Here is a 27,750-nt window from a genome sequence, read left to right as displayed (position 1 = left end):
GACAGATGGAGCCGGGTCCACGTGGGCCCCTGGCCCAGAAGGAGCGGCCCCGCCAGGCAGCGATTTCCTAACCCGGGCCGGGTGGGCCCACGGAGCGCCCTGGCCACGACCCACGACACCCGGCTTCATCCCGGGTCCCGCCCCCACCTCCCCGCCCACTGGCGCGCTCTAGGACCCAGCGGCGCCCGCCCCTCCGCCCGGCGGGGGCGGGGCCACGTATTGTGACGTCATGCCGAGGCGGGGCCCGGCGCTTGGACGGACAGAAGGACGGTGGACTGACCGGTGGGAGCCGCTAGCGCGGGTGAGCCCGGCGGGGTCAGCAGCGCGCGTGGACGCGAGCGCCGCGCTGGGCTGAGCGTCCACCCCGGGCCGGGCCCCCTGGGCAGTGTGTTCCCTCTTCCCCCCTCCTCCCATCCCTCTGACCCCCAGGCTGTGCGACCGCTTCCCCCGGAACCGAGCTCCCTCCCCGAACTGAAAGTCCACCCCGGGCCGGCGCCCCGGAGGAGGGGGTCGTGCCCCAGCCACGAGCCCGGCGGTGCGCCCCGCATTGGGCGTGGAGGCCCGGCCCGAGCGCTTTACCGCTTTCCCTCTCTCGCCAGGCCCCGCGACGGAGGACGGCCCAGGGCAGCGGCGGCATGGGAGGGTGACAGCGCGCGCGCCAGTAGCCCGAGAGCGCGGAGCGCGCGTGGGCCAGGTGGACGTCAGCCTGCCGGCGGGGCCGCCGGGCGCTCGGGATGGACGCAGAAGGCTTGGGTTGGCTTTGGGTCCCGCTGCACCAGCTGGTTTCCTGGGGGGCAGCTGGGGCCATGGTCTTCGGAGGGGTGGTGCCGTACATCCCGCAGTACAGGGACATCCGGAGGACTCAGAACGCCGAGGGCTTCTCGACCTACGTGTGTCTCGTGCTCCTGCTGGCCAATATCTTACGGATCCTCTTCTGGTAGGTTGAGGGCTTTCTTACTGTAGTTGCTCCCAGGGAGATGGATGGCTTTCTCCTTTTCTGGGTGAGGCGGGGGTGGGGTGGGGGGGCGGAAGTGTCTGCACTTCCTGGGAAGGAGCTGGTGAAATGGATGAGACTTTTTCCCAGGGAAAATGGTGGGATTGAAGTGGAGAATCTCCCATAATCCCGGGTCTGCGTCTTCATTTTCAGTGGCTCGTACACGTACTGGACGCTTGCCCAGGGCCTTTTCTGTGGGGCTGCGTCCTAGGACTGGGTCCATGCCCTTAGGAATTTGGGTGAGGTTTTGGGGTAGTGGAGAGAAAACGAAGGGAATTAATGAATACCAGTAACAGAAGGTGGTCAGCATAGGAAGGGCAAACCACGCGCCAGTAAAGGCTCTCAGGGGGGAACCGGACAGGAAGGAGTGCTGGGGGGTGGTCTGCCTGGAAGGGTGGTCCCTTCCTGCCTTCCGCGTTGTGTGTGCGGGTTTGCTTTTGTTTGTTTTTTTTTAACAGTAAGTCAACTTTCTGGATATTACTTAAGAGACTATTTTTTCTTGCCCCTCCCAGACCAACTTCCTCTTTATCATTTGCATTCTGGTCAGGAACTTGAAGTTAATTTTAACAGTTGTTGAAGCCAGACATAATTGGGAGGGTACACTTTCAGAGGAAGTGAAAAGAAGTCTCGCAGCCTCACTGTAAGGCCAAAAAAGCCTGGAACTTTCCTTCCCTCTAGACGGTCCCAGGCCCCTCTGTGAGCACAGACAGCACAGCCTGGGGACGGGCAGCTGTGGCTCCTTTTGACTTTTTGGAGTAATCGTGCTTTCTTGCTAATTGAGTTTAAGTCAGCCTCACTGAGGCATGATTTACAGGGAAGAAAATCACCCGTTGCACGTGTGCAGTTTGATGAGTTTGGGCAGATGTCCCCTTGGCGGTCATCAGGGGTGTGAGTCCCCCGAGTCCAGAAGTTCTCTGCTCCTTCTCCTTCTGTCCACCTGGCCTGAGGCAGCCCTTGGTCACTCTCACCGTGTTTTTGCTCAGTCTGAGGTTTTAAAAGGCGAGCTGGCGAGTCGACCCCTTCTCCTGGAAGAATTTGTCACACCGTGAGCCCTGTCTCTGGGCCAGTCCGCTTCTGAAGGAGGGGTCAGAGGGCGCTTATCTTTTAACTTGTTTATCACAAGTTGAAAAACTGCATTTGAAGGCTCCTCCTTTCCCCGTGGCTGAGGGTGGCCCTCGCCCGCTGCAGCAAGACTCTCCCCTTCCCGCTCTCAGCTGCCCCTCACTGGGTCTAAGGTTGCACAGAAGCAGGTCCCAAACTGTAATCGTGTGTGACACTGCTGCCGACCGTGAGCACCCTGGGTGTGGCCCCCGGAGCTCCCAGCCCAGGCCCGGGCATTAGGTCGGGAGCAGCGTTTCCTTTAGGCAGTGGCAGGTTTTCTCGGAGGAGTGGAGGAGGATCAGCTGAGGCTGCGTTTCTTACGGGAAATAGTTCCTTTGAGAGGTCTTCCCCCAGCTATGCTTATCATTCAGAATTGCAGAAAGAAGATAGGATATCTAATCTACCTCTAACTATCTGTTTTGGAGAAATCAGAAATTGAACCAGTTTCTTGAATGCCATCTCGTCAGTGTTTCTGGGTTTAACAAGCAAGCATTCGATGCTTTGGGACTGTGAGTTCTCTCTCCATTGTAGGGCCTGAGCCTTTGAGAAAGAAAGAGTCTTTGGTGGAATTCTGAACTTTGTCCACTGGCACGTCTATTTCTGCACATCTGATTGCCCCTTTCCCACAGCATCAGCTGCCTGAGCTGTCCTGGGTCCCTCCATGAGTTCAGTGGCTGCCATGTGAACACACAGGGCTGCCTTCAGCCTGGATTCCAGAAGACTGGGGGACCCTATGGGAAGAAGGGAGGGCTGGCAGAGGTCTCTCCTCCAGGAGAGACCTGGGGTTGTGCTTTCCCTGTGTTTCACACCTGGCAGTACTTTGTAGTTCATGTGGGGAAGCGCAGCAGCCAGGCCGGGCTCCCTCTACGACTTGTAACAAATACACGCGTCTCTGCCCACGTGGTCCCAAGGCCCCACTGCTCTGAGGGTGATGCCTGTGCTCCCTTTCCTTCCTTTCTCTGGAGCCTCCAAAGCCCCTACTCCTGGGTCCCCTAGCAGCCCGTTTGATTTAATAGGTTTTTGAGGGTTTCCCATGAGCCAGACACTGGGCAGATGCTACAGGGTTAACACTTCAGCAGAAGTGCTGTATGGAACGTGCCAGACACGTGCATATGGGTGATGGGTGGTGGGGAGGGAGAGAGCGCTGGCTGGGAGCTGTGGTAGGCTCCGGGTGGGACGAGAGCAGTGATGGACTTAGAGGAAATGAAGAGTACGTTTCCCAAAGCTGGCTGGGAATTCAGTCTTCGGAACTCCAGTCTGCCTGGGAAGCCGCCCAAGGAAATGTGTGGTGTGAGGCATGTGAGCAGCTCTGCAGTCCTGGGGGTCGGGGGTGGGGTGGGGGAAGGCTGACCAAGCTATAGAAACCCTGCGTTTCTGTAATTCACGGAACTCAATGCCTTTATTTCTTGCGATTCTTCCCATCCTTTTGCAGAACCAGCATTGAGCAGATCATACAAAATGCTGACATGCAGGATTTGGCCTTTGTTGTGTCGGAAGCCAGAGGGTGGAGTGATTCTGTAAATGAGAAGGGGAGGGAGGGGGCCAGGGTGCAAGGATGGTGCTGCAGGGCCGTCTGACCCAGGGCCTGAGGCATTCACAGAGCTAGTTCTCCAGCCCCATCCCTATCTGATCAGAGATATGGTGACACTGTACCGGAGACGGAGACATGGTGACATTGTATTGCAGGTATAGTAAAGCTGTATCGGTAGATGTGGTGACACCGCACCGGAGGGCTGGTGACAGTCTGCTACTCGCGAAGCAGTCAGGGAAGTAGATACACAGCTTTTCTTCCAATCGAGCTTTTCTCTGCTACTTTGAAGACGCGTGGAAGGTGCTCCTTGTGGGAGCTTTTGCTCAGGCTCCGTGAGGCAGTGTTCTGCTGCGTGCGCCGCCCTGGGAGGGAGACGTGTGCGCTGCACGGGGGCCGGCGCTTCCACTGGCTGCTCCGAGCAGCAGGCCACACGCTCGTCTGCTGGGCTGTCCTGTCCTCTGCAGCAGACCAGGCTTTGCCAACCGCATTCTCAGGGCAGGGGAGGAAGAGGTGCCCCGTGACACCTCTGGCAGCACAGACCATTAGCATTCAAGGCAGAAGGTTAACTAACGTGATGAGTGAAAAATAGTGTCTTTCTATTTTAATTGGCTTTTAAAAATTACAAGGGATGTTGAACTTTGTTTCATATTTGTTTTGTCCCTTGTATATCTTCTGTGGAAAGTTGTGCTTTTTGAAATTTTCTGTCTTGTTTAGCCTGTCTTCACCCTAAAAGCAGTTTAATGTTCACTCTGACCCCCTTACTTCACTGTAAATGTCTCATTCCTTACTGTAAATACTGAATTTACCTGGATTCGATGTTTGGTGTGTGGTATAAGGGGAAGCACAAGCCTTCATTCCCCCCCCCCAATGTTTCTAGTCACTCATTGTTTCTGTTGAAAATAATGAAGTGGCGTTTATTACATAAAGGCCCAAATCCCATGTCTTCAGCCTTGTAACTAACTGGGAATGAGCTTGGTCCCTAGACTGACTGACTTTTTGTGATGCCCACCCGCTCCAGTCTCCCCAGCCTGGCGCAGAACCTTCTCTGTCTTCTCCTCTGGATTATCTGTTGATTAGTCAGACCCCGGGGTCAGTCAGGTAACCAGTGGGGACTAGTTCCTAGAACTGCTAGAAACATCTTCAAGCAGCTGTAGGGTTGTGTCCGCACTTTACAGAAGAGATGAAGCCCGGAGGTGGTGGGGCACAGCAAGAAGGCCGAGGGGCAGCGTGGTCCCCAGAGCCAGCCTGTGGCGGAGCACGTGTGTGGCCCCATCAGCCAGCTGTCAGTGACCCTCTCCTTGTAGGGGCGGGTGTGAGAGCGAGGCCAAGGGAGGTGGGCTGGGCCGTGTCTCCGTGTCTCCTGGTTTCCAGGAGAAGCTGGAGGTCCGACTGCCATCCGTCAGTGACCCTCTCCTTGTAGGGGCGGGTGTGAGAGCGAGGCCAAGGGAGGTGGGCTGGGCCGTGTCTCCATGTCTCCTGGTTTCCAGGAGAAGCTGGAGGTCCGACTGCCATCCAGGACCTCCCGACTGTGACCTGTCGGCCACTAACTCGGTTTGGGAGGCCCCGTCAGGCCACGCTGCAGCTGGTGCCAGCGGGATCTCTGCTCCAGAACAGCCAGGCTAGAATGGGGGCCTGGGCTTTGAAGGGTGCTGTGCCCAGGCCTCGCCTTAGAGGTTACAGTTCTGCAGGCTAGTCCTGTGATGCTGGTGGCCACGTTTGACACCCCAGCTGGTGTGGGGGGGGCAGTGCTGTGATCAGCCCCTGGGCTGGGGTCTTCTGATGGGCCCAGCGGGTGCCAGTCACTGGATTGTGGCTCTGGCCTCCAGGACATTTTGGCCGAGTTGCTGAAATGCTCAACACACTGGAAGAAAGTCAGCAGGAAGGCCTTGGGGCCTGTGGCTGGGAGGGCTGGGCGGGCTGGGGCTCGGAGAAGAGAGTGGACATGGAGGCCTCCGTGCGGGTCAGCCAGGCCTGGGTCGGCCATCAGGGCCTGAGGTTGGCAGTGGGGACCGTGCCCTGCCTGCCGTCTCCTCTTCTCTGGTGAGGGCTGGGTGGCCTGGCCCCCCACTGCTCTGCTCACACTGGGGGCCGTGCTGGCCTGCAGACCCCACTCCCCACGGCCAGGGTCAGGGCTGCCGTCGGTCTCCAGACTCTGGACCGAGCCCTGGGGAGGCAGGTGTTCCAGAACCTGGGCTTCTCGCCTGGCGGCGGCTGGGCCTCTACAGGAGGGCAACGGCAGCTGGCCGGACTGGGGGTGAGGGGGCGGGTGCAGGAGACCCACTCCCACCGGCCCTCGGCCCTGGGAGGGTCTCAGCGGCTCCTGGCGGGGGGGTGCTGCAGCACGTGGAGCAGCCTGCCCAGGACTTGGCTCTGGGGGCTGGGGAGGCCCGGTCCGGCTGTCCAGGGGGGTGCCCGGCCCCTCCGTGCCCCGGCTCCGTCCCACCGTGGCGTCTGGAGGCCTGGGCGGCGGCACACGGGCCGCTCAGGCTGTGACCGCGGGCGCCCGGCCGGCTCTCCCCTGACGCCGCGGCCCTTCCCTCGCAGGTTCGGGAGGCGCTTTGAGGCGCCGCTGCTCTGGCAGAGCGTCGTCATGATCCTGGCCATGCTGCTGATGCTGAAGCTCTGCACCGAGGTCCGCGCCGCCAGCGAGCTGAACGTGAAACGCCGGGTCTTTGCAGGTTGGTGACCCGCAGCTTTGGGGATGAAGCCCCGTAACTCAATGGGCAAGACTCGGCTGGAGCTCTCGCGGTGGGGGGCCTCCACCCAGTGCCACCCCAGCAGCGCTGGCTTCGCCAGGTGGCGCAGGTGTCTGTCCCGACACCGGTGTTCGCAGTCAGGTAGGTGACTGCGTCGACACCATGTCGTGTGAAACTGGACCTCGGGCGAGTTACAACCTGTTCTTACCGTGTCCCCCGCCGTGGCCGTCCTCACGCGGGCCCCTCAGCTGGGGCAGGAGGGCGGCACTGCTGGTCTGGTTCTGGCTTGATCAGGCCGGAGACAGATGTTTCCTGCAGAGGCGGTTTTATCTCTGACCTTGTGTGTGGCTTGTGCACCAAACACAGCCTCTCTGTTTTTCCCGTTCCCTGCGGCTGAGTCAACCGGGATCTTTCTCACATACCTTGTTGAACATTCACCCGACGTCATGCTCTGTGGGCCTCTGGTGGGCACGCGGGGTCCACGAGCTCGGGCAGGCGAATCCCATGCTCAGCCCCTACAGCTTTTTGGTGGCTCAGAAGATAGAAGATGCTGCCCCTGGTTTTGCCTTCTCCTTTGAAAATGTTTCTTTCGAGCTGATGTTCTGTGTTTGACCGCGTGGGCTGCTGGGCTTCTCTGTGCAGGAGGGTTGATGCCGTACTTCTGGTTTTTCTAATGACTAAGTCTAAGACCACTCTCCCCTTTGATTTTGTCTGAGAATGTGGGTGTGTTCAATCTCAGCTACTGCTTAGAGGAGCGTTTTCTCTGGAGTTTGTCGGGTTCTGGGACTCCTGCAGACTTGAGGTCTTGCCCCGCTATTTTTTCCTTGGCGGTTATTTTCTCTCCCTTTGAGTGACCCCTCTCCTCTTGTGTAGCTTCTGTTTTTAGAGTGAGAGTGAGTGTGTGCTAACTTCAGTCTTTGTAGAAATGGGTCAGCCTCAGCTCCGATGAGTAGCCTGGATCAGTCAGGGTCACTGAGACGATAAAGAGGACCAGCTGCCACTGTCTGTTTCCGGTGTGTTTTTGCTTTTTCTCTCCCATCAACGCCGTCCTGCCAGCTGTGATTCAGGAAATCACACTAGAGGTGGTGCCAGCTGTACTGCTGCTCTTGCCTAGAAAGCAGGGCTTCTGTATCCTGGAGCCCTTATGGGCCGAGGAGCCGCCTCTTAACCTTCTCTGAGTTGAGGGCTTGCTGCCCAGGCGGGCTCTGCCCCGGCCCTCTGTGGTCTGTGCCCTTTCGAGCCTCCCCTTTAACGGGTGCAGGATCTCACAGCCGAGTGCAGAGTGGGCCGTGTGGGGTGGTCAGTGGTGTGCGTCTTCACCCAGGGCGGGGGGAAGGCCTGGAGAGGACACCCGGTGCCCTGGTGGCTTAGTGGTCCTATGCCTCAGGCTCTGCAGCGGGAGACCAGGCTTGTGACCTTGTTTGAAACTGTGCGTGGGTCGTGAAGGCGGAGGGTGCCAGATACAGCAGGTGTTGGGGCCTCTGGGTCACGCGGCAAACTTAGAGTTTAACGTTGGACATTTGATTGGCAGCTCATGGCGATGGCCGGTCTGCTGGTGCACGCCGTCGGCTCTGGTGGAGGGAGGGCTGTGCCCCCTGACCTCTGGGCCCCCTCCTGACCCCGGCCCTCCCACGCTGGGCCCCCTGCGGCCTCAGGGAGAGTCGTCTCCTAACCTCCGCCCACACCGGCTGAGAGTCTGAGCATTCAACACTTGAATTCAGATCGGATTTACATGTTTCCGTGTCTACTGTTTATGAGACACACAGGTCTCACCACCCCACTACGGGAAGCTTTTAATGAATGTGTGGGTTTATTTCCTCTCATTTGCCAGAAGTAGGCGGGTGGGGCTGTGAAAATGCCAAGCGGTTCGGGCCTGGAAGCTCTGAGAGCCTGTGGGCCGCTGTGCCGCGGCTCCCGTCTCTCCCCCCACCCTCCGTGGCAGGTGGCCGGCCTCTGCTTCCCGACGTGTCAGCCGAGGCCTCGGGACACAGACTTCGTGGGGAACTGACCATGCACATTACAGTAACTCCCCAGGAGAGTCTGGGGAGCTTTGTTTCACGGTTCTCATAGGATGGCCAGGCAGCCTAAAAAAAAGCTTAAATGTTTTCCAGCTATCTTTTATAGAGGTTTGCAGTTTTGAAGGTCACTAATTCAACTTGAAAGTTAAGGTTAAAGAAACATAGATGGCGGTGAGGAGAAACAGCTGGTTACTTAGAAAATTAAATATCTAATTTGTTATCTGAAGAGCAGCATGTGCTCATTGTAGACACTTTAGGGAAGACGGGATATACAGTAAGAGTAAAAAGCCTTCCTTCCCACCACCCAGAGGTGACTACTTTGAACATTTTGGTATATTTTTCCAGTTGTTTCTTTTTTCTTTGTTAGTCAGTCTCCTATCACAAAATTGGGATCATTTTCAAAATTAGGATCAAACGTTTTAAAACCTCTCATTCTACTGGCAGCTTTTCCATGCCCTTGTGTGTAATGGGGGCAGGGCCAGGGGTGTGGGTCCCCCTCCTCGGGTTGTCCCAGGTGAAATGGCATCCACCGAGGCCACGTGTTTCAGGGAGAAATTAGCTGGAGACACTAATATGCGCCTGCTGTTTAACTGTGAACTAGGAGTGAAGTGTGGTGTCCTTCTCGAAGGTGCTGTTTTTTTCCTTTTTCACCTTTTATTGTGGAGAATTTCAAACACGTAGAAGTAGGGAGAGTAGCATAACGGAGCTCCATGTGGGACCATAACCACCTCCAGGCCCCGTTCACATCTTTTTCCTGCAGTTTCTGAAGCAAATCCCAGATGTAGCCTCTTTATAGATAGTCTGTAACGTATCTCTAAAGAAATCATCACCCATAAGAAATCAATGGTTCCTTATCATGAAACCACCATCTGCGTGTGAGTTTCCAGCTGTCTTGTCCGTTTCCTGACTTTTTGGCCAGTTGGTTTCCTTAAATCAGGATCCAGCACACACTGTGATTGGCTGGTGTCTTTTTGTTGTTGGTTTGTCTTTTTCATCTATAGGTTCTCCCTAACTCCCCTTTCTCCTTGGAACTACCCGTTGTTGAAACGGGGCGTTTGCTGTGAGCTGAGCGCTGTGCACCCAGCACAGGGTCAGCGGGCCAGCAGCAGTGTCCAGAGCGAGTCAGGCCCACAGGATCTGGACGGAATCAGGCTGCTGAGCCGGGTCTGTCTGGGACGCCCTGTAGAGAACATTTTAAAAGACAGTTGGACCCAGGTCTGGCCCTTTGTCTTTGCAGGACTGTTGCGTCCTTCCTCTAGGAGGTGTGGCTGTCAGCTGGCCTCTCTGGGTGGTGGCAGCCATAGGGGCCCAGGGCCCAGTCCTGACAGTCCTGGGCCGCCAGCCCCGAGGCTCTGCCACCTCAGATTCTGTAGAGAAACTTCCCCACAAATGCTACCTGGTCTTCCGATGGTTTGACTTGTAAAGGAAGCCAGGTGAAGGCTTGCTTATATTCCTCTATATTTGCCACTTTTCAGAATTGGTTCCCAGCATCTTGCAGCAATGAGCACGTCTGTTTGTACGTTATCCTGTGTTTCATGTGGTGGAAGCCCCTTTACCCACCTCTGGCCAGTGGGAGCCTCTGCCGTCGGCTCTTGATCTTTGACCTTTGGTCCGGTGGACCCCGCACACTGAGCTCGCTGTCCAGTTTCCTGCCCCAGACCTGCAGTCAGCCAGGTGTCCGAGGAGCCTGGTCTGGAGGTTTCCCAGGAGACAGAGTGCCCCCTCCCAGGCTGGCCCTTCACAGGGCCCTGGTCGGCTCTGACGTTCCCGCTGCAGCTCAGGGACCCAAGAATAACAGAGCGTTGCGTCTCCACCAGGCGCCTCCCTCGTGGCTCCCGGCCAGGTCATGAGGCCGGCCGACAGCGAGGCTGCTGAGAAGTTGTTTCCTCGGCATCCTCAGGGCCACACGTTCCTCCCGCCAGATCCCCGTGTTGTACTGTCACTAAGAATAGTGCATCCCAATGGGTGTGTCACCAGCCGGCTGCGGGCATGAATTCACCTGAGGTTTGCCCCACATCTCAGCACTGGGGTGGCATTGGCTGGGGAGGTGGACGGGGAGGGGTGACTGCTGAAGGGGACAGGTTTCCCTGTGAGGTGATGCAAGTTCTAAAATACCGTAGCGGTGGTGGCTGCACTACACACCTGTGAGTATCCTACACACCACGGGGAGAGTGACGTTTTTATGGTGTGTAGTTATAGCTCAGTAAAGCTGTAAAAACACGTTGGGTGGGGAGGGTCAAGTACCATCCTGAGACTGAAAGCTGAGGACACCCCCTTCCCCAGGAAGATGTTTATCCACAGACCGTCCTGCATTTTCAGGGGCTCCGTGGTGTCCGCGGACATCAGGCTACGATCCTGCTTCAGTTCAGCCCGCTGCCCCGGGGCTGACACAGGGTCTCCTGTTCCCGTGTTTCCTGGACCACTGTGATAATACTCCTCCCGGCCCCCCGGTCCCCCGGTCCCCTGGTCCCCCTGTAGCCGTCGTCCCCTCCACCACACGCAGGCACCGTTGCCCCTGCGTGTTCCCTCCAAGGTGCCCCCAGCAGTGAGTCTCAAAGTGTGACAGGACTAAAGCCCCTGGGGCAGTTGAGGGCTTGCCTCCTGTCCACCCCCCAGCCTCCTGCTGGCCACCGGAGGCTGACTCTCCCGTCTCAGCTCTGCTGGAACTTCTGCCTTGTCACCTCTGGTCCCTGTCTCTGGGGCTGCTCGACGAGTGACCCCAAAACTTGATGACGTGAAAGGATATTTTTGCTTCGGACTCCACAGTTTGGCTGTTTGCTTGAGCTGCTTTTTCACTGTCTCATTCACTCCCTCTCGTCCCCCCTTTCTCTCTCTCTCTGTCTCTCCCTCTCACTGTCTCTCCCCCTTACCCCCCCTTTCTCTCTCTCTCTGTCCTTGTCTCTCCCTCTCACTCTCTCCCCCTTACCCCCTCTTTCTCTCTCTCTCTGTCCTTGTCTCTCCCTCTCACTGTCTCTCCCCTTACCCCCTCTTTCTCTCTCTCTCTGTCCTTGTCTCTCCCTCTCACTGTCTCTCCCCCTTACCCCCCCTTTCTCTCTCTCTCTCTCCCTGTCTCTCCCTCTCACTGTCTCTCCCCCTTGTCCCCCCCTCTCTCTCTGTCCCTGTCTCTCCCTCTCACTGTCTCTCCCCCTTACCCCCTCTTTCTCTCTCTCTCTGTCTCTCCCTCTCACTGTCTCTCCCCCTCTTTCCCCCCTTTCTCTCTCTCTCTCTCTGTCCCTGTCTCTCCCTCTCACTGTCTCTCCCCCTTGTCCCCCCTTTCTCTCTCTCTCTGTCCCTGCTCTCCCTCTCACTGTCTCTCCCCCTTACCCCCTCTCTCTCTGTCTAGCTCTCTGTCTCTTGCCCTGTCTCTCCCTCTATCTCTGTCTCTCTTTGTGTGTCTCTCTCTCTCACTCCCCTCTCATGTGTCTGGGTTGGTGCTGGCCGTTGGCTGGACCTCAGCCGGGCCCTGCTGGAACATCCCTGCGTGCCTTCTCATGTGGCCTGGGCTTCCTCACAAAGTGGCGCTGGGTTTCAAGGGGAGAACCGGGTGGACTGTATCTTTTTGAAGATCTAGTCTTGGAACTCACACAGCATCGCTTCTGAAGACCTGCAGTCTCAGGCCCACCCCTATAGTCAGGGGGGCAAAGACCCACCTCCTGGTGGGGGAGGGGAGGTTCTGAGAACAGTGTGTGTTTTTTTAAAGATTCAGTTATTATTTATTTATTTTTGGCTGCGTCGGGTCTCAGTTGCGGCACACAGGATCTTCGTTGAGGCACGCGGGATCTTTCGTTGCAGTGTGCGGGCTTCTCTCTAGTTGTGGCGTGCGGGTTTTCTCTTCTCTAGTTGTGACGCGCAGGCTCCAGGGCTTATGGGCTCTGTAGTTTGCAGCACGCAGGCTCTCCAGTTGTGGCACGTGGGCTTAGTTGCCCTGTGGCATGTGGGATCTTAGTTCCCTGACCAGGGATTGAACCAGTGTCCCCTGCACTGTCAGGCGGATTCTTTACCACTGGACCCACAGGGAGGTCCCAGTGCAGTTGTTTTGGAACCTTCGTGCCTGGCCTGGAGTGTGTCCTCAGCACAGCCCTGTGGCAGCCCACGATGGTTGAAAACATTTCTAGCGTCTCTCAGCTTCAGAGCCCGCTTTCCTCCATCTGTCCTATGCAAAGGTATCTTTTCTAAAACGTAGATCTGATCATGTTGCTTTCCAGCCAAGGAACCTCAGGTGGCTTGGCGCAGCACCCAGGGGTGTGACCTTCCCCCCCAACTTACCCAGCCCTCTGCTTGCCGACCCCCAGCTCTGCACCAGCGCACTCCTGTGCGTCTCCCAGCTGTGCCCGGCGGTTCTGCATGTGCGAAGCTCTGCTTGTCAGCTCTGTGTGATCAAGCCTGGAGAGGAGAAGGGAAACCGTGTCTGAAGCGCACAAGGAGCTGAGATGAGCGCTCTCTCCCGCAGCCTCCCTCCTCTCTCCTCCTTCCCTCTTTCGGGATTTTGATCTGTAGAGGAGCTGCCCGTGAATGGTGAAATTGGTCTGAATCAAAGAAATAGAAGCAAAAAGCTGAGAGAATCTGACCAAGCCTGGGGAGTCAGAACCCAGAAGGTCCAGGAGCAGGGCGTGTTGGGGAGAGAGGTGGGGTGAGGAGAGGAGACCGCAATTTGTGTTGGTTTATAAACCACTCCCTCTGCCCCGACCCCCCAGCTCCTCCCGGGTCTAGGCAGCAAGTCTGGTATTTGCTTTTAGCTGATTACTTGCAAAATTTCCATTTTGGGGTAGAGTGTACATGGCCTGGGGCAGGTGACACACGACCTTTGATCCTGCCTCTGCTCTCTGACCTCAGTGACTCTCCTCTTTAACTACCGTCCGTCCCAGACCCCACCTGCAGGTGGAACCCAGCTGGAGGTGCCCTGTCTTCAGGGCCTCTGGTCGGTAGGTCAGTCAGTCATTGTCCTGGGGTGGCCCAGACTAGGGAGGTCTCAGGTGGGGTGGGGTGCTCGGGGGGGCAAGGTACCTGGCCATCGAATTGTCGCACACTGGGTCAGGTACTGCTTCCTGGGCCACAGCGGGACGGCTGCCAGACCTGCCCCCTGACTGGGTGTGATGTCCGAGGGAGGTCAAGTTCACGTGCTGAGCTAGCTCTCCGTGTACGGCGGGAGTCCTGCTGCGTGTCCTCTGAAAACAGCCCTATTGAGCAACCTTCCGGAGAGTTTGGACCCGGAGACAACTATCTTGCAACCAGGGCTTGTGTACAGATGAGTTCCCAGGGGACAGTAGAGGCAGGGTCCGCTGTATCTCTGTCGGCACCTCTGACCTTAGAAATTAAGTGAAAATGAGGTGGCTTTTCATTTTCTTCCCCCTGTCCCAAGCACTTATTTGGAGGAGGGTAGGTCTGGAGAAAAATGGTTCAGAAAGTGGATTTCCTAATGCACGAAACCAAAAGCTTGCTGTCTTCCTGTTCCATTGTTGTTGTTGTTGTTTTTTAAAGAAATACAACAAGGACTTACCAGTGTTAAAACCAGTCTGTTTTTGTCTCCTCTTCCTTCCTGTTTTCTCTCTCTCTGTCTTTAAATGTAGCTGCAGATAATAAAGATGAAGCCAGAGCCCGCCCCAGGCGGTCATATCTGGGTAGGTACCACGCTGCATGAGCCCCCCCAGGCGGTCACATCTGGGAAGATACCACACTGCATGAGCTTCCTCCTCTGCAGCTCAGTCCCTCTCTGTCTCTGCTCGCATCTGTGCCACATCCTCACCTTGCATGCACATCATCCACCCAGTGTGGCCAAGGCTCCAGCCAGCTAACCAACCATACCTGCTGTTTTCAAGCATGAAGTAGCTCCTAGAAACCTGCCCATTTTCTGTGTGTGTCGGGGGGAGAGGGAGGGAGGGGCACGGAGAGGTAGAAAGAAAGAGAAATGATCAGAACACAAGTTTTGGAATTCTTTTGTTAAATTTATTCCAAAGTATTTTATTCTTTTTCATTCTATGGTAAATGGAATTGTTTTCTTGATTTCACTTTGGTTTGCTCATTGTTACTTTGTAGAAATAAAATTGATTTTCACATATGGATCTTGTGTCCTGCAACTTTGCAGAACTCATTTATTCTAATAGTTTTTTAGTGGATATTTGAGGCTTTTCTATATGAAAGATGATGTCATCCGCAGATAGAGATAGTCTTACTCCTTCTTCTTCAATCTGGATGCTTTTCATTTCTCTTTCTTGCCTAATAACCCTGGCCAGAAGTGGGAGAGTACATGTGCTTGTCTTGTTCCCGATTGTAATGAGAGGGCATTTAGTCCTTGACCATTAGGCATGATGTTAGCTATGGATTTTACAGAGATGCCCTTTGTTAGGTTAAGCAAGTGCCCTTCTATTCTGAGTTTGTTGAGTTTTTTCATCATGAAAGGATATTTAAGTTTGTCAAATGCTTTTTGTGTCCGTTGGGATGATCATGTGGTTTTGTCCTTTATTGTGCTATTACAGTGTATTACATGGATGGATTTTTGTATGCTGAACCAACCTTGCATTCTCGGGATAAATCTCATCTGATCATGATGTATAATCCTTTTTATAAGTTGCTAGATTCTGTTTGCTAGTATTAGGCTGAGGATTTTTGTGTCCATATTCATAAGAAGTATTGGTCTTTTTTCTTCTTCTTGTGATGACTGGTTTTAGTGTCAGGATAGAACTGGCTTTATAAAGTAAGGTGGGAATGGGAAGTGTTCCTTCCTCTTCTATTGTTTTTAATTTTAAGACTTTGTGAGGGACTGCCATCAATTCCTTATTAATTAAAATGTTTTAATTGAAATATATTTGACATATAACATTATGTAAGTTAAATGTGTACATGTTAATTTGATACATTTATATACTGTGGTATGATAGCCATGTAGTGATAATGAGCACCTCTATCACGTTACATAATTATCTTTTTTTTTAGTAGTTGGAATAATTACTTTTAGTCTCTTAGCAAGTTTGATGATTATAATACAATGTTGTTATCTATATTCACTATACTGTGCATTAGACCTATGGGGCTTATTTACTGCTTGTTGCAAGTTCACCAATTCTTTTAAATGTTTGGTACAATTATCCAGTGAAACTCTCTGGGCCTGGGCGTTTTGTGGGAAGTTTTAAAAGTACTAATTCAGTCTTTTACTTGTTATAGATCTATTCTGATTTTCTATTTCTTCCTGAGTTAGTTTCAATAGAAATTCTTTCTTGGAATTTGTCCATTTAATCTGTTATTTAATTTGTTGGCATATAATTGTTCTTGGTATTCCCTTATAATCTTTTTGATTTCTGTAAAGTTGGTGGTAATGATCTTTCTTTAATTCTTGACTTTAGTAATTTGACTCTCCTCCCTTTCTCTCTCCTTCTTGTTTTGGTTCTTCCAGCTCAAGGTTTGTCCATTTAATTGGGTTTTTTCCCCCAAAGAGCCAACTTTTGGTTTTGTTGATTTTTCTCTGTTGTTTTTCTAGTCCCTATTTATTTCTACTTTAGTATTTATTATTTCTTTCCTTCTGCTTATTTTGGGTTTAGTTTGCTTTCTGTTTTTTAAGTTTAAGATAGAATTAATTTACTGATTTGAGATATTTCTTCTTTTTTTAAATTGATCTTCTTTTTAAATATAGCATTTACAGCCAAAATTCTAATTATGCCATAATTACAGCCATATAGTATAGTTGATCTTCTTTTTAAATATAGCATTTACAGCCATAATTTCCTTGTAAGGAATGCATTAGCTGCATCCTATAAGTTTTGGTATGTTGTGTTTTTGTTTGCATTGGTCTTAAAATATTTTTAAATTTCCTTCAGGATTTCTTCTTTGACTCATTTGTTATTTTTGAGTTTGTTGTTTAATTTCCACATATTTGTGAATCCCCCAAATTTCCTTCTGTTATTGATTTTTAATTTAATTCCATTGTAGTTGGAGAACATATTTTGTATTATTCCAGTCATTTTATTTTATATTTTAAAAAAATTAATGTATTTATTTATTTATTTTTGGCCGCATTGGGTCTTTGTTGCTGCTTGCGGGCTTTCTCTAGTTGGGGCAAGCATGGGCTACTCTTTGTTGTGGCACGCGGGCTTCTCATTGCAGTGGCTTCTCTTGTTGCGAGGCACAGGCTCTAGACACGTGGGCTTCAGTAGTTGTGGCACGTGGGCTCAGTAGTTGTGGCTTGCAGGCTCTAGAGCATGGGCTCAGTAGTTGTGGCGCATGGGCTTAGTTGCTCCGCAGCATGTGGGATCTTCCTGGACCAGGGATCGAACCTGTGTCCCCTGCATTGGCAGGTGGATACTTAACCACTGCACCACCAAGGAAGTCCCTATTGCAGTCATTTAAAATTGAGGCTTGTTTGATGGCCTGGCTGATGGTCTCTCTTAGAGAACGTTCCATGTGCACTTCAGGATGATGTATATTCTGCTGTTGTCAGGTGGCGGTGGAGGGGTGTCTGTTAGGTTTGTAGTGTGGTCAGGTCTCCTCTTCCCTTTTTCCTCTGTCTAGTTGTTATGTCCATTACTAAAAGTGTGTATTGAAATCTTCAACTACCTTTAGATTATTTGTTTCTCTTTGCACTTCTGTCAGTTTTTGCTTTTTATATTTTGGGGCACTGTTGTTAGGTGCATATGTTTATAGTTTTATCATACTGATAGATTGGCCCTTTTATCATTATAAAATTTTCCTTCATTTCTAGTAATTTTTTTGTTTTAAAGTCAATTTTTTTCTGATAGTAGTGTAGCTACTGAAGATCTCCTATGATTGCTGTTTGTATGGTATATCTTTTCCACTTTACTTTTGACTTCTTTGTATCTTTTAATCTAAAGTATGTCTCCTGTAGACAGCATATAGTGGATCGTTTAAAAAAACTCATTCTGGCAATTCTGCCCTTTGATTGGATTGTTTAAGTCATTCACATTTAACGTTATTGTGATATGTTTGGATTCACACCTGCCATTTCAGTTTCTGTTTTCTATCCTCATGTCTACCCTAACCCCCAACTGTTCCTTCTTTACTGCTTTCTTTTGTATTAAGTGAACATTTTCTAGTGTAATATTTTAATTCCTTTAATGAGCCTTAAATATATATATAGACACACGTATATATGTATGTGTGTGTGTGTATACAACATTATATCACATTATATTATATTATGTTATTTTCTTGGTGGTTGCTCTGAGGCTTACGATATGCATCTTACCAGAATCTACTTCAGACTTATACTAACTTAATTATTTAATCAGTTAAGAGAGGAAAGGAGAAGAACTACGCACGTATACTGTCTTTTATAATTACCTACATAATTACCTTTACCTATACTTTTTGTTTTTCTCAAGTGGATTATAATTATTGCCTGATGTCTCTTGCTTTCATCATGAAGAACTTATTTTTTGTACTCCCTGTAAGATGGGTCTGCTAACAAGAAATTCTCCCAGTTCTTTTTTATCTGGAAATGTCTCTATTTTGCCCTTGTTTTAAAAAAAATTTTTTTTGCAGGAATTCCCTTGTGGTCCAGTGGTTAGGACTCCACGATCTTGTTGTTGAGGGCCCAGGGCCCAGGTTCAGTCCCTGGTTGGGGAACTAAGATCCCACAAGCTGTTCAGCCAGGATAAAAAAATAAAGTTTTGCTGGATGTAAGAATCTTGGTTGACAGTTTCTTTGCTGCATTTCGAATATGTTACTTATTATCTCTTGCTGATTTCTTTCTTTTTTTTTTAAAGTTAACTTATTTTTAAAATTTTTGGCTGCATTGGGTCTTCGTTGGTGTACACAGGCTATCTCTAGTTGCGGTGAGCAGGGGCTACTCTTAGTTGTGGTATGCGGGCTTCTCAATGTGGTGTCTTCTCTTGATGCAGAGCACGGGCTCTAGGCATGAGGGCTTCAGTAGTTGTGGCACACGGGCTCAGTAGTTGTGGCTTGAGGGTTCTAGAGCGCGGGCTCAGTAGTTGTGGTGCACAGGCTGAGTTGCTCTGCGGCATGCGGGACCTTCCCAGACCAGGGATCGAACCCTTGTCCCCTGCATTGGCAGGCGATGCTTAACCACTGCACCACCAGGGAAGTCCCTGATTTCTTTCTTCTTTTTTACATTTCTTGGCTGTGCCACTCGGCTTGCGGGATCTTAGTTCCCTGGCCAGGGATTGAACCCAGGCCCTTGGCAGTGAAAGCATGGAGTTCTACCCTCTGGACCGCCAGGGAATTCCCTCTCTTGCTGATTTCAAGAGTCTGTCTTTTTCTTTAGCATTCAACATTTAGACTATGGTATTCAGTGAGGGTGTAGTTCTCTTTGTACTTATCCTTTCTGGAACTTGTTAAGCTTCTTGGGTGTGTAGACTGCTATTTTCATCAAATCTGGGAAGGTTTTGGTCATTATTTCTTAGGCTGTTTTCCTCTCCTTTCTCCTCTCTTCAGTGCACCCGTCACACACATGCTGGTGCACTGACTATTGTTCTGTGTGTCTCTGAGGCTCTGTTCAATTTTCTGAATTCCATTTTCTCATTGTTCTTCAGATGCATAATCTTTACTGATCTGTGTTCAAGTTTGCTGAATCTTCTGCCAGCTCAGTTCTGTTGTTGAGCCCCTATTGTGCATTTTTTTTACCTCAGTTACTGGACTTTGCAACTCCAGAATTTTCATTTGGCTCTTTTTAATGATTTCTACCTCTTTATTGATATTCTCTGTTTGATGAGACATTGTCAGTATACTTCCTTTAATTCTTTTTTTTTAATTTTTTTGCGGTACGCGGGGGTCTCACTGTTGTGGCCTCTCCCGTTGCGGAGCACAGGCTCCGGACGCGCAGGCTCAGTGGCCATGGCTCACGGGCCCAGCCGCTCCCCAGCATGTGGGATCTTCCCGGACCGGGGCACGAACCCGTGTCCCCCGCATCGGCAGGCGCACTCCCAACCACTGCGCCCCCGGGGAAGCCCCGTTCCTTTAATGCTTTATGTTCTTTAGACGTGTTTGTAGTGGTGGCTTTGAAGTCTTTTCTGCTAAGTCCAATAGTTCCGTCCTTTCAAAAGCAATGTTTCCTTCTTTTTCTTTTCTTTCTTCTTCTTCTGTGTATGGGCAACTTTCCATACATATTTTGTTGAAAACTGGCTATTTTAGGTAAAATATTGTAGCACCTCTGGATACTGACCCTACCCTGGTTGGGGGGCTTCTTTGCGTGTCTGTGTGTTTAGTGACCTGGCTTGATGGCTGCCCTCTTAGAATCTCTCTCCCCGCTCCCCCGCCAGGCTGGCTGTGGACAAGCTGTCCTTGACTCTCCTTGGCCCCCCTGTTAAGCTTCTCTCGGGTCTGCCACCACTGATTAACAACTGATTGCTCTGCTGGTTTTGATAAGGGCCTAGGCCATGCAGCGCTCTAAGGTCTGATCCAGTAAAGTCAGGCAGGGGTGGCCTGAGGCCAGCCTTTGACAGTTGCTGTGTCCAGGAGGGCCGCTCTTGCTGTCTCTCTCTGATAAACCGCCAGCTTCCCCTCAGTTGCCCCTCCAGCAGGTTACCTATTGTTTTTGTCTGTGCCTTAGGCTTGAACCTGTTCCAAGCAAGGTACCCCCCTGGGGGGAGCTGTGGAGCGCTCTGTTCCCACCCCTCCACTTCCAGGGCAGACCCTCTAAACCCTTGCTCTGCAGCTGGAGGCTGGGCAGCGGTGGCCCTTGGTGGGGTGACCGCAGTGCTCGAAGTGCAGGCACTGGGGGTTGTGGCCCGTGGTATTCCCGGCTTCCCCTCCAGTCGTGGGACCTCCGCCCCATGAGCGCACTGAGGCAGGAGGGGTGTTCTGTGCCTGCTGCTCCTGGGGGCTGCCGGGAGGGGCCCATCTGGGCTGCCCCCGCCTGGGGTCATGCTGTCATCACACTCGGGGTCGGGGCAGGAAGCAGGCCATGTCCAGGCTCTTTTCCCAAATAGATGTCTCTCCGTTCCAGAGACTCACGCCACCCCTGTCCTGGACGTGCCCATCCCCTCGGCTGCTTTTCACCCCACTGAAGCCCTGCTGGCCGAATTACAGAGGATGTTTCAGGCCAGGAGGGCACTCACCAGCTTTTCTGTTTTTATTTACTTACGGGTGAACTCAGGGAACTTGAGCATTCTCTGTGGGTTTACTGTCAAGTGGGCGTTCTGGAAGGTTCACCTTACCGGAAGGCCATGTCCTCCCTTATGTTTTTTTTTTTGTTTTTTTTTTTGCGGAACGCGGGCCTCTCACTGTTGTGGCCTCTCCCGTTGCGGAGCACAGGCTCCGGACGCGCAGGCTCAGTGGCCATGGCTCACGGGCCCAGCCGCTCCGCGGCATGTGGGATCTTCCCGGACTGGGGCACGAACCTGTGTCCCCTGCATCGGCAGGCGGACTCTCAACCACTGTGCCACCAGGGAAGCCCCCTCCCTTATGTTTTGAGAAGTAGCCTTAAAACTTCACTTTTAAAGTGAAGCTGCTATTTTGATTTGGGGAAAACGATTTATCCCAGTCTGCCTGGGTCAGGGCCTTTCTGGTGCTAGTTCAGCTGGGTACAGCCATGTGGGTGCTGTGGTTCAGCACAGAGCTGGTTTGGTCAGCCAGTGACCAGCTCGCTGGGCAGAATGGCAGAGCAGGGAGCACAGGCCTTCAGCCTCTGGCCTCCCTTGTTGTCCGAGCAGAAGCTAGCAGTGGGGCCTGGAGGTGTGACGGGACACGACGAAAAGCCTCCTGCAGCCAGGAGCCAGGAAGGCCGACCAACCAGCTCCCACGGGGAGGCTCACCCTGCCCGGGGCCGCCTTGGGACGTGATGAGTTCACCTCCCAGGTAGCACTTTTGAATGAGGGGCGTGTCCCCTCTCAGTGGTCAGTCCTGCCCAGCTAGGGGGTCGGTGGGGCTTTCGGCTGGGTCTCTGAGTCTCTGGGCCATGGCCTGCCTGCTTTGGGCGAGGGTGGTGTTGGGGGCATACAGGATGAAAGGTGGGTTCGAAACGTGAACCAGGCTCTGTAGGCTGAGAGGACATTTATACTCGTGCACCAGATCGCTGGCTACCCTCGCTGAGTCCTGTGTCGTCCCTGGTCATTTGGATAAAGTGAAGCTGGGGGCCAGGAAGGGTCCGCACCTGGGTGCGCTTCCCTCCAGGTCAGCCCCTACCTGGAACCCAGCCGGACCGTGCCCTGGGCTTTCTCAGATGGCCCTGTGCTCCCATGGGGGCTGGCACACCCTCTTTCTTTGCTGGAGGGTGAGCCCTGGACGTGGGCTCGGAGGTCAGGGCTGTGTCCCAGGACCCAGCGGGCACTTCAGAGTCATATAAACAGGTGAATGGGCCAGCAGTGGGGTTAAGAGCCGCGTTTCAGTTTGAACCAGGGCTTTGAAGGGATGGAAAGTTGGCACGTGAGGGTCTTCTGAGAACGGGGCCATCCCGAGGGTGGTCTTGCCCCCGGGAGTGGGGAGCGTGGGGAGCCCCCTTGGTGGTGTTCCCGCCCCGGGGCTCGCGCGCTCTTCCCATGGGGCGGGGGCTGGAGCGCACGGGGCCCTCCGGCGGTCACTCGTGTCTTCCCGGGAGTGGGTCGCATGGGGGCGCGCGCGGGCCGCCAGGCCAGGATTGAGCGTCAGTTGCTGCGGAGCCGTAACTGCCAGTGGTGAATAGGGTCTCGGCTTTAATGGGAGGGGCGGGCCCCGGGCTGTGGGCGGGACGGGTCCGGGCCCCCCTGGCGGCCCGGGAGGCGGTGGTGCCGGTTGTGCCGGTTTTCCGTGGCCTTGGACGGCGACGGCCGAGTCCGGTGGCAGCAAACCGGCCTCGGCATTGGCCCTGCTACCGGCCAGGCCCAGGCGTCCGGGGTCAGAGGGCGGTGCCCACAGCGTCCCCAGAAGCCTCCTTCCTCTTTGAAATGTGACCTCACGATTTGAGAGGACCAAGTTGTTGCATTGAGATAGGTGAGCGGTTTGTGTACTTTTAAAAATCAACTCCGTGGAGGTGCAGTTTACATACAGCGGAGCCCCACTTGGAGGGCGTGCGCTCTAGACAAGTCGCTGGGGGCGCAGGGGGCTCCTGGGCCGGCCGGCTGGTGCGTGTCCCTCGCAGGTACCCGGTGAGGACCCGCGATCCTGCCTGGGGAGGGGCCCCTGTGCCGGCCGGAGCGGAGGCCCAGGAAGGGCTGCCCGGACACGGCTGCAGGTTGCGTGCGGCGGTACCTGGGGTGTCTGAGCGCTGTTCCTGCTTTTCTCTCGCTAAGGAAAGCACCAGGCTGAGTGCGGCGGCCCAGGTCGGCTCCGTGGCGCAGCAGCTTTTGTGTCTGGAGCCGCATTCGGAAACCTCCCCTGGGTCTCTGCTCTTCTCACCGGTGGCCGGTGTACACCCTCTTAGGCCAGATGTCTTCCATATTCGTTTGGAGCATAAAAACGCAATCTGATAAGAAACCGAGTCTTTCTTGCCACTAGAACACCGTCTCCCGGTGCAGATTCTCCAAATGGTAAATCACGTCTTAACCCAGAAGCGATCGGACTGAACAAGGCAGGGATGGATTTGTGGATCCAGGGAAGCCTCAGACCTTCCGAGTAACGTTTCAGTCATTGGGAAGCTTCAGGGATGTGCTCGTCACCACCAGGTGTCTTTAGAGGCAGGTAGGGAACAGGTGAGCTGGAGGCATCTGAGGCGACACGCGGCTCGGCCCCCAGTCCGGGGCGCCTCCCTTCAGCTCTCAATGCCTTGCTTTCAAGTCTTGCCTTTTTGTCTGGAAACCACATCCCGGGAGAAAGCATATCCTGCCTGAGTTTGGGGCTCGCTGCGGAAATGGCGACGGCGTGCAGTTTATGTTAACACCTCCGGTTCCTCGGGCATCCTCCTGGCGGTGTCCTGCCCGTGTTCCTGGGCTCTGAGCACCGTCTGCTCACGCCTGCACCTGCACTTGACAGACCCCGGCACAGCAGGGCCCGGGAGCCCCAGGGGAGGAAGGTGTGGCTCCTTTGGAGGAGTCGGGGTGCCCGCCCTCCCCTGTGCCTGGGCTAGCACCAGTTTTTCTGAAAGGAATCCAGACCTCTCTTCTTTCTTAGCTTATTTTTTTAATTATTAATGAGAAAATCTTATGACACAGGAATCTCTAAAGAAGTAGAAAAAATGTTTGGTCACATCTGATTACAGATCAGGAATCTACTTTTTATTAAGCAGCTTCTGTGTTCCTCTAACTTTTTCTGGCTAAACTCTGCAAATTTCATTTCATGCTTTCTATATCTACCCAGTGGTATCTTCAGCTGACATTTTTCCTTATATAATTCCTACTGTTTTCTCCCTACTGCTTGATTTAATTCACCGCAACACGTCAGTTACAGTTGATGGGTAGATGGGTCACTAAATGTATTTTAAGTTGTCCAGGATGCAGATGATAGCACCTAAAACTTGAAGTTTAAAAGAACTATTTTTAATTTCAGCATTAGAAAATATATTTACTAAAGTGGGTATTTACGTCTGTATCTCTCTATGAAAAGCAAATCATATATATGAAAAACTTTATTATACATTAAAATTTATTTTTAAGATATAGTTTACATACCATAAAACTTACCCTGAAAATTTTTAAAGTTGAGATAAAAGTTACACAAAGTAATCCATTTTAACCATTTGAAAGTATACAATTCAGTGTTTTTTAGTACATTCACAATGTTGTGCAATCATCACCACTGTCTAATAACAGAACATTTCTATCACCCCAGAAAGAGACCCCACACCTCCAATTTCCTCACGCCAAGCCCTGGCAACCACTAAACTGTTTTGCCCGTTTTGGACACTTCACATCAGGGAATAATACAGTATGTGCCTTTGTGTCTGGATTCTTTCACTGAGCATAATGTTTTCAAGATTCATCCAGTTTGGAGCATGTGTCAGTACGTCATTCCCTTTTTTTTTTTTTTTGTGGTACGCGGGCCTCTCACTGTTGTGGCCTCTCCCGTTGCGGAGCACAGGCTCCGGACGCGCAGGCTCAGCGGCCATGGCTCACGGGCCCAGCTGCCCCGCGGCATGTGGGACCCTCCCGGACCGGGGCATGAACCCGCGCCCCCCGCATCGGTAGGCGGACCCCCAACCACTGCGCCACCAGGGAAGCCCCATCGTTCCCTCTTAAGGCTGAGTAACATTCCATTGTATGGCTGGACCACATTTTGTTCATCCGTTCGTCCACTGATGGACATTTGGGTTGTTTCTACCTTCTGGCTGTTGTGAATAGTCCTGCTGTGAATATTCCTTGGAAGTCTTCATGTAGACATGTGTTTTCAGTTCTTTTGGGCATTTACGTAGGAGTGGAGTTGCTGGGTATGTGGTAACTCCCTGTGGAATCATTTGAGGATCTGCCAGGCTGCTTCTCAAAGTGGCTGCACCATTTTACATCCCCACCAGCTGTGTATGACGTTTCCACTTTCTCCACATTCTCACCAAAACTTTTTATTGTCTTGCTTATTTTCGCCACCGTAGTAACGGTGGCCTGATGTCTCACTGTGGTTTTGACGTGCGTTCACCTTACCATTAGTGATGTTGAGCATCTCTTCTTGTGCTTGTCGGCCTCTCCCGGGAGCTGTAAGTGATGCTTCTTTTGTAGATTTCTCTGATTTAACGTCCCTCGGAGCTTTTCTTGACCCTGCCGTCTCGGGAGGTGACCCGGGACGTGTGTGTCTTCCCTGCAGCAGCCCCCATGCTTCCTCTCCTGGCCCCTGCGTAACGGCCAGTGATTAGAAGAGTCAGGTCCTCAGGAGCCTTCTGGGCGCTGCCCTCTGGGGTTGCCTGGTCCTCGACCATCGCACTGAGGATGTGCCGAGAGCACATCCCCTGAGGGTTTCCTTAACTTCTTGCGAGTCCAGAAGGCAGAGGAGTGGACGGGCTCCAGCTGTTCTCTCGTGGCTGCGTGACCTGGACGAAGCCTGTGTGGGGAGTGGCCGAGGGCAGGGTTGTGGTGGGAGGAGCCCCTCAGAGGGTCGGTGAGGCCCTCTGCGCCGGGGCTGCAGCCCGCGTGGGGTCCGGACACTGGCAGTTCCCTCGTGTGAGGACGTGCGGACCCCTCCTCGCATCCGAGGGAGCACGAGCGACAGTGACGGTCGGTCCGGGACCTGGGAGGGGCCTCGGTCTTAACCTCTGAACTGGAAAGCAGACCCCCTCCCTCGTGCAAGCAGGACGGCAGGTGAAACCGCACCAGTTCTCATCGACCCCACGTGCAGCTCCGGACACTTAGTCGTGGGGGCGGGCTTCCCGGGACGGAGGGCCTGTCCCCCTGCCGCGGGGCTCGCTCCTTGGGCCCCCCTGAACTCCCGCCCCGTTTAAGCAGCTCCGTTTTCTTTTAGCAGCTTTACTGAGGTCTGATCAGCGCATGATGAGCGCACTTGGGGTGCAGTTTTGGTCAGGCTGGGCATTATACAGCCTTCACCCAAATTAGGACTGTGAACATGACCGTCAGCCCCCAAATTTTCCTCTTCACCCCCAGGCCCTAATCTGCTTTCTCTCACTAGACATTCGTTTGCGTTTACTAGAATTTGACAGAACTGGAACTATACAGTATGTACTATTTTGTCTGGTTTCTTTCACTCAGCATAATTGTTTTAAAATTTGTCCAGGTTGTAGAGTATATCAATAGTTCATTCCTTTTCATTGTTGAGTTATATGGTTGCACGACAATTTGTGTGTTTATTAACTGGTTGATGGAAATTTGGATCGTTTCCAGTTTTTGACTGTTACAAATAAAACTGCTGTGAATGAACCCTTGCATACAGGTCTCTATATGAACATATGCTTTCTTTTCTCTTGGGTGTATACCTAGGAGTGGACTGGCTGGATCATATGGTAAGTGTATGTTTAATTTTTTAAGAAACTGTTGCACTGTCTTCCAAAGTTCTGTATCATTTTGCATTCCCACCAGCAGTGTGTGAATTCCAGTTGCTTTGCATCCTCATCAATACTTTGTATGGACCTTTTTAAAAAAATTTTTAGCCATTCAGATAGGTATGTGGTGGCATTTCATTGTTGTCTTAATTTGCATTTCACTAATGATGTTGAGCATCTTTTCATGTGCTTGTTTGTCATCCTTATATCTTCATTGGTGAAGTATCCAAATCTTCTGTCAATTTAAAAATTGTTCTTATTGAATTTTGAGTTTTTAATGTTTTGGATACAGGTCCTTTTATCAGATACATGGTTTGCAGTATTTTCTCCCAGTCTGTGGTTTGTCTTTTCATTCTTTTAGTGGTTTCTTTTGACAAGCAGAAGTTTTAAATTTTTATGGAGCCCAGTTTATCAGTTTGTTCTTTTATCGGTTGTGCTTTTAGTGTCAGGTTTAAGGCATCTTTGTCACACTCAAGGGCACAAAGGTTTCTCCCTATTTTTTTTTCCTGGTGGTTTTACAGTTTTAGGTTTTACATTTAGATCTGTGATCTAATTATCTGTCAGTTAATTTTTGTCCACAGTGTGAGGTATGGCTCCAACTTTATTGTTTTTGCATATGGATGTCCAAAGACCATCTTTTTTCCCCACTAAATCACCTTTGCATCTTTGTCAGAAATCAGCTGTCTGGGTGTGTGGGGTTCATTTCTGGACTCTGCTCTGTTGCATATATTTATTTCTTGATTCCTGTGCCAGCACCACACTGTCCTAATTGCTGTAGCTTTTTGGTACTATGTCTTGGAATCAGGTAGTTTTAGTCCTCCAACTTTGTTCTCTGTTCTACATGCTTTGCATTTCTATATGAATTTTAGAATCAATTGTCATTTTCTACAAAAAGCATGGTAGGATTTTGATTGGGATTATCTTGAATCTATAGATTAATTTGGGGAGAATTGACATCTTTATGATTGTGTAGAAAGTGTTAACACAGCAGGCCTGGGACTGCTGTCCTTAGAAAAGCCTGCTTGCCAAGTTGGCCCCTGGCTGATGTCTGGGAACTTGGAGTTTGGCATACTTCCCATCATTCTTAGAACTGATGAGAGGGGCTTTCTATGCTTCAGCTGTCTGGACACCTGCTTTCCTTCTGGAAGTCTGGGATTTTGCTGTGTGCTAGGCAGAGGGTGTCTACGTGACCCGCCCCCAGTAAAAACTCTGGGCACCGAGCCCTTAATGAGCTTCCCTGGTCATCGTCTGATGCTGGAGGAATCCAGCTCGTCCGAGGGACGGTCCTGGGAGAGGCTCCTGGGAGCTCACACCTGGAGTCCTCCAGACGCCGCCCCATCTGCCCTTCTCTTGGTGGATCTTGCTTTATATCCTGTGGTATAATAATCACGGCTGTGGCTCTGGAGGCAGCTGGGTGAGTCCTCCTGAAAGATCATCAGACCTGGGGATGGTCTTGGAGACTCCCGACACAGCGGTGTTGAGACCGCCAGTGCAGAAACACCGTGTAGCTCTCCACTTATGTCTGCTTTCATTTCCGTCCGCAACGTTTTGTAGTTTTTAGTGTGCCCATCTTGCACATCGTCAGATTTATCCCTAAGTGTTTCATATTTTTTATT

The 27,750-nt window shown here is 52.1% G+C and overlaps 1 protein-coding gene across 3 annotated transcripts in view; it reads left to right on the top strand.

Annotated features, from left to right (window-relative positions):
• The first annotated feature begins 237 nt into the window (after positions 1-237).
• SLC66A2 (solute carrier family 66 member 2) overlaps positions 238-27,750 on the top strand; it is a 48,785-nt gene continuing 21,272 nt past the window's right edge. For 2 of the 3 annotated variants that reach the window (XM_081252468.1, XM_081252469.1), the window contains exons 1-3: positions 238-301; positions 600-937; positions 6,171-6,304. In XM_081252468.1, the coding sequence (XP_081108594.1) occupies positions 735-937; positions 6,171-6,304 (337 nt within the window). In that variant the 5' untranslated portion in view covers positions 238-301; positions 600-734. Of the gene's footprint in view, positions 302-599; positions 938-6,170; positions 6,305-13,907; positions 13,959-27,750 lie in introns of all 3 variants that reach the window. The other variant, XM_081252467.1, reaches the window with a different exon arrangement.

Source organism: Mesoplodon bidens (assembly GCF_964165515.1).
Source record: "Mesoplodon bidens genome assembly, chromosome: 13".
NCBI classification, from domain to species: Eukaryota; Metazoa; Chordata; class Mammalia; order Artiodactyla; family Ziphiidae; genus Mesoplodon; species Mesoplodon bidens.
The sequence above is the reverse complement of the archived record's forward strand: the minus strand, read 5'-3'. Positions and strand labels throughout refer to the sequence as shown.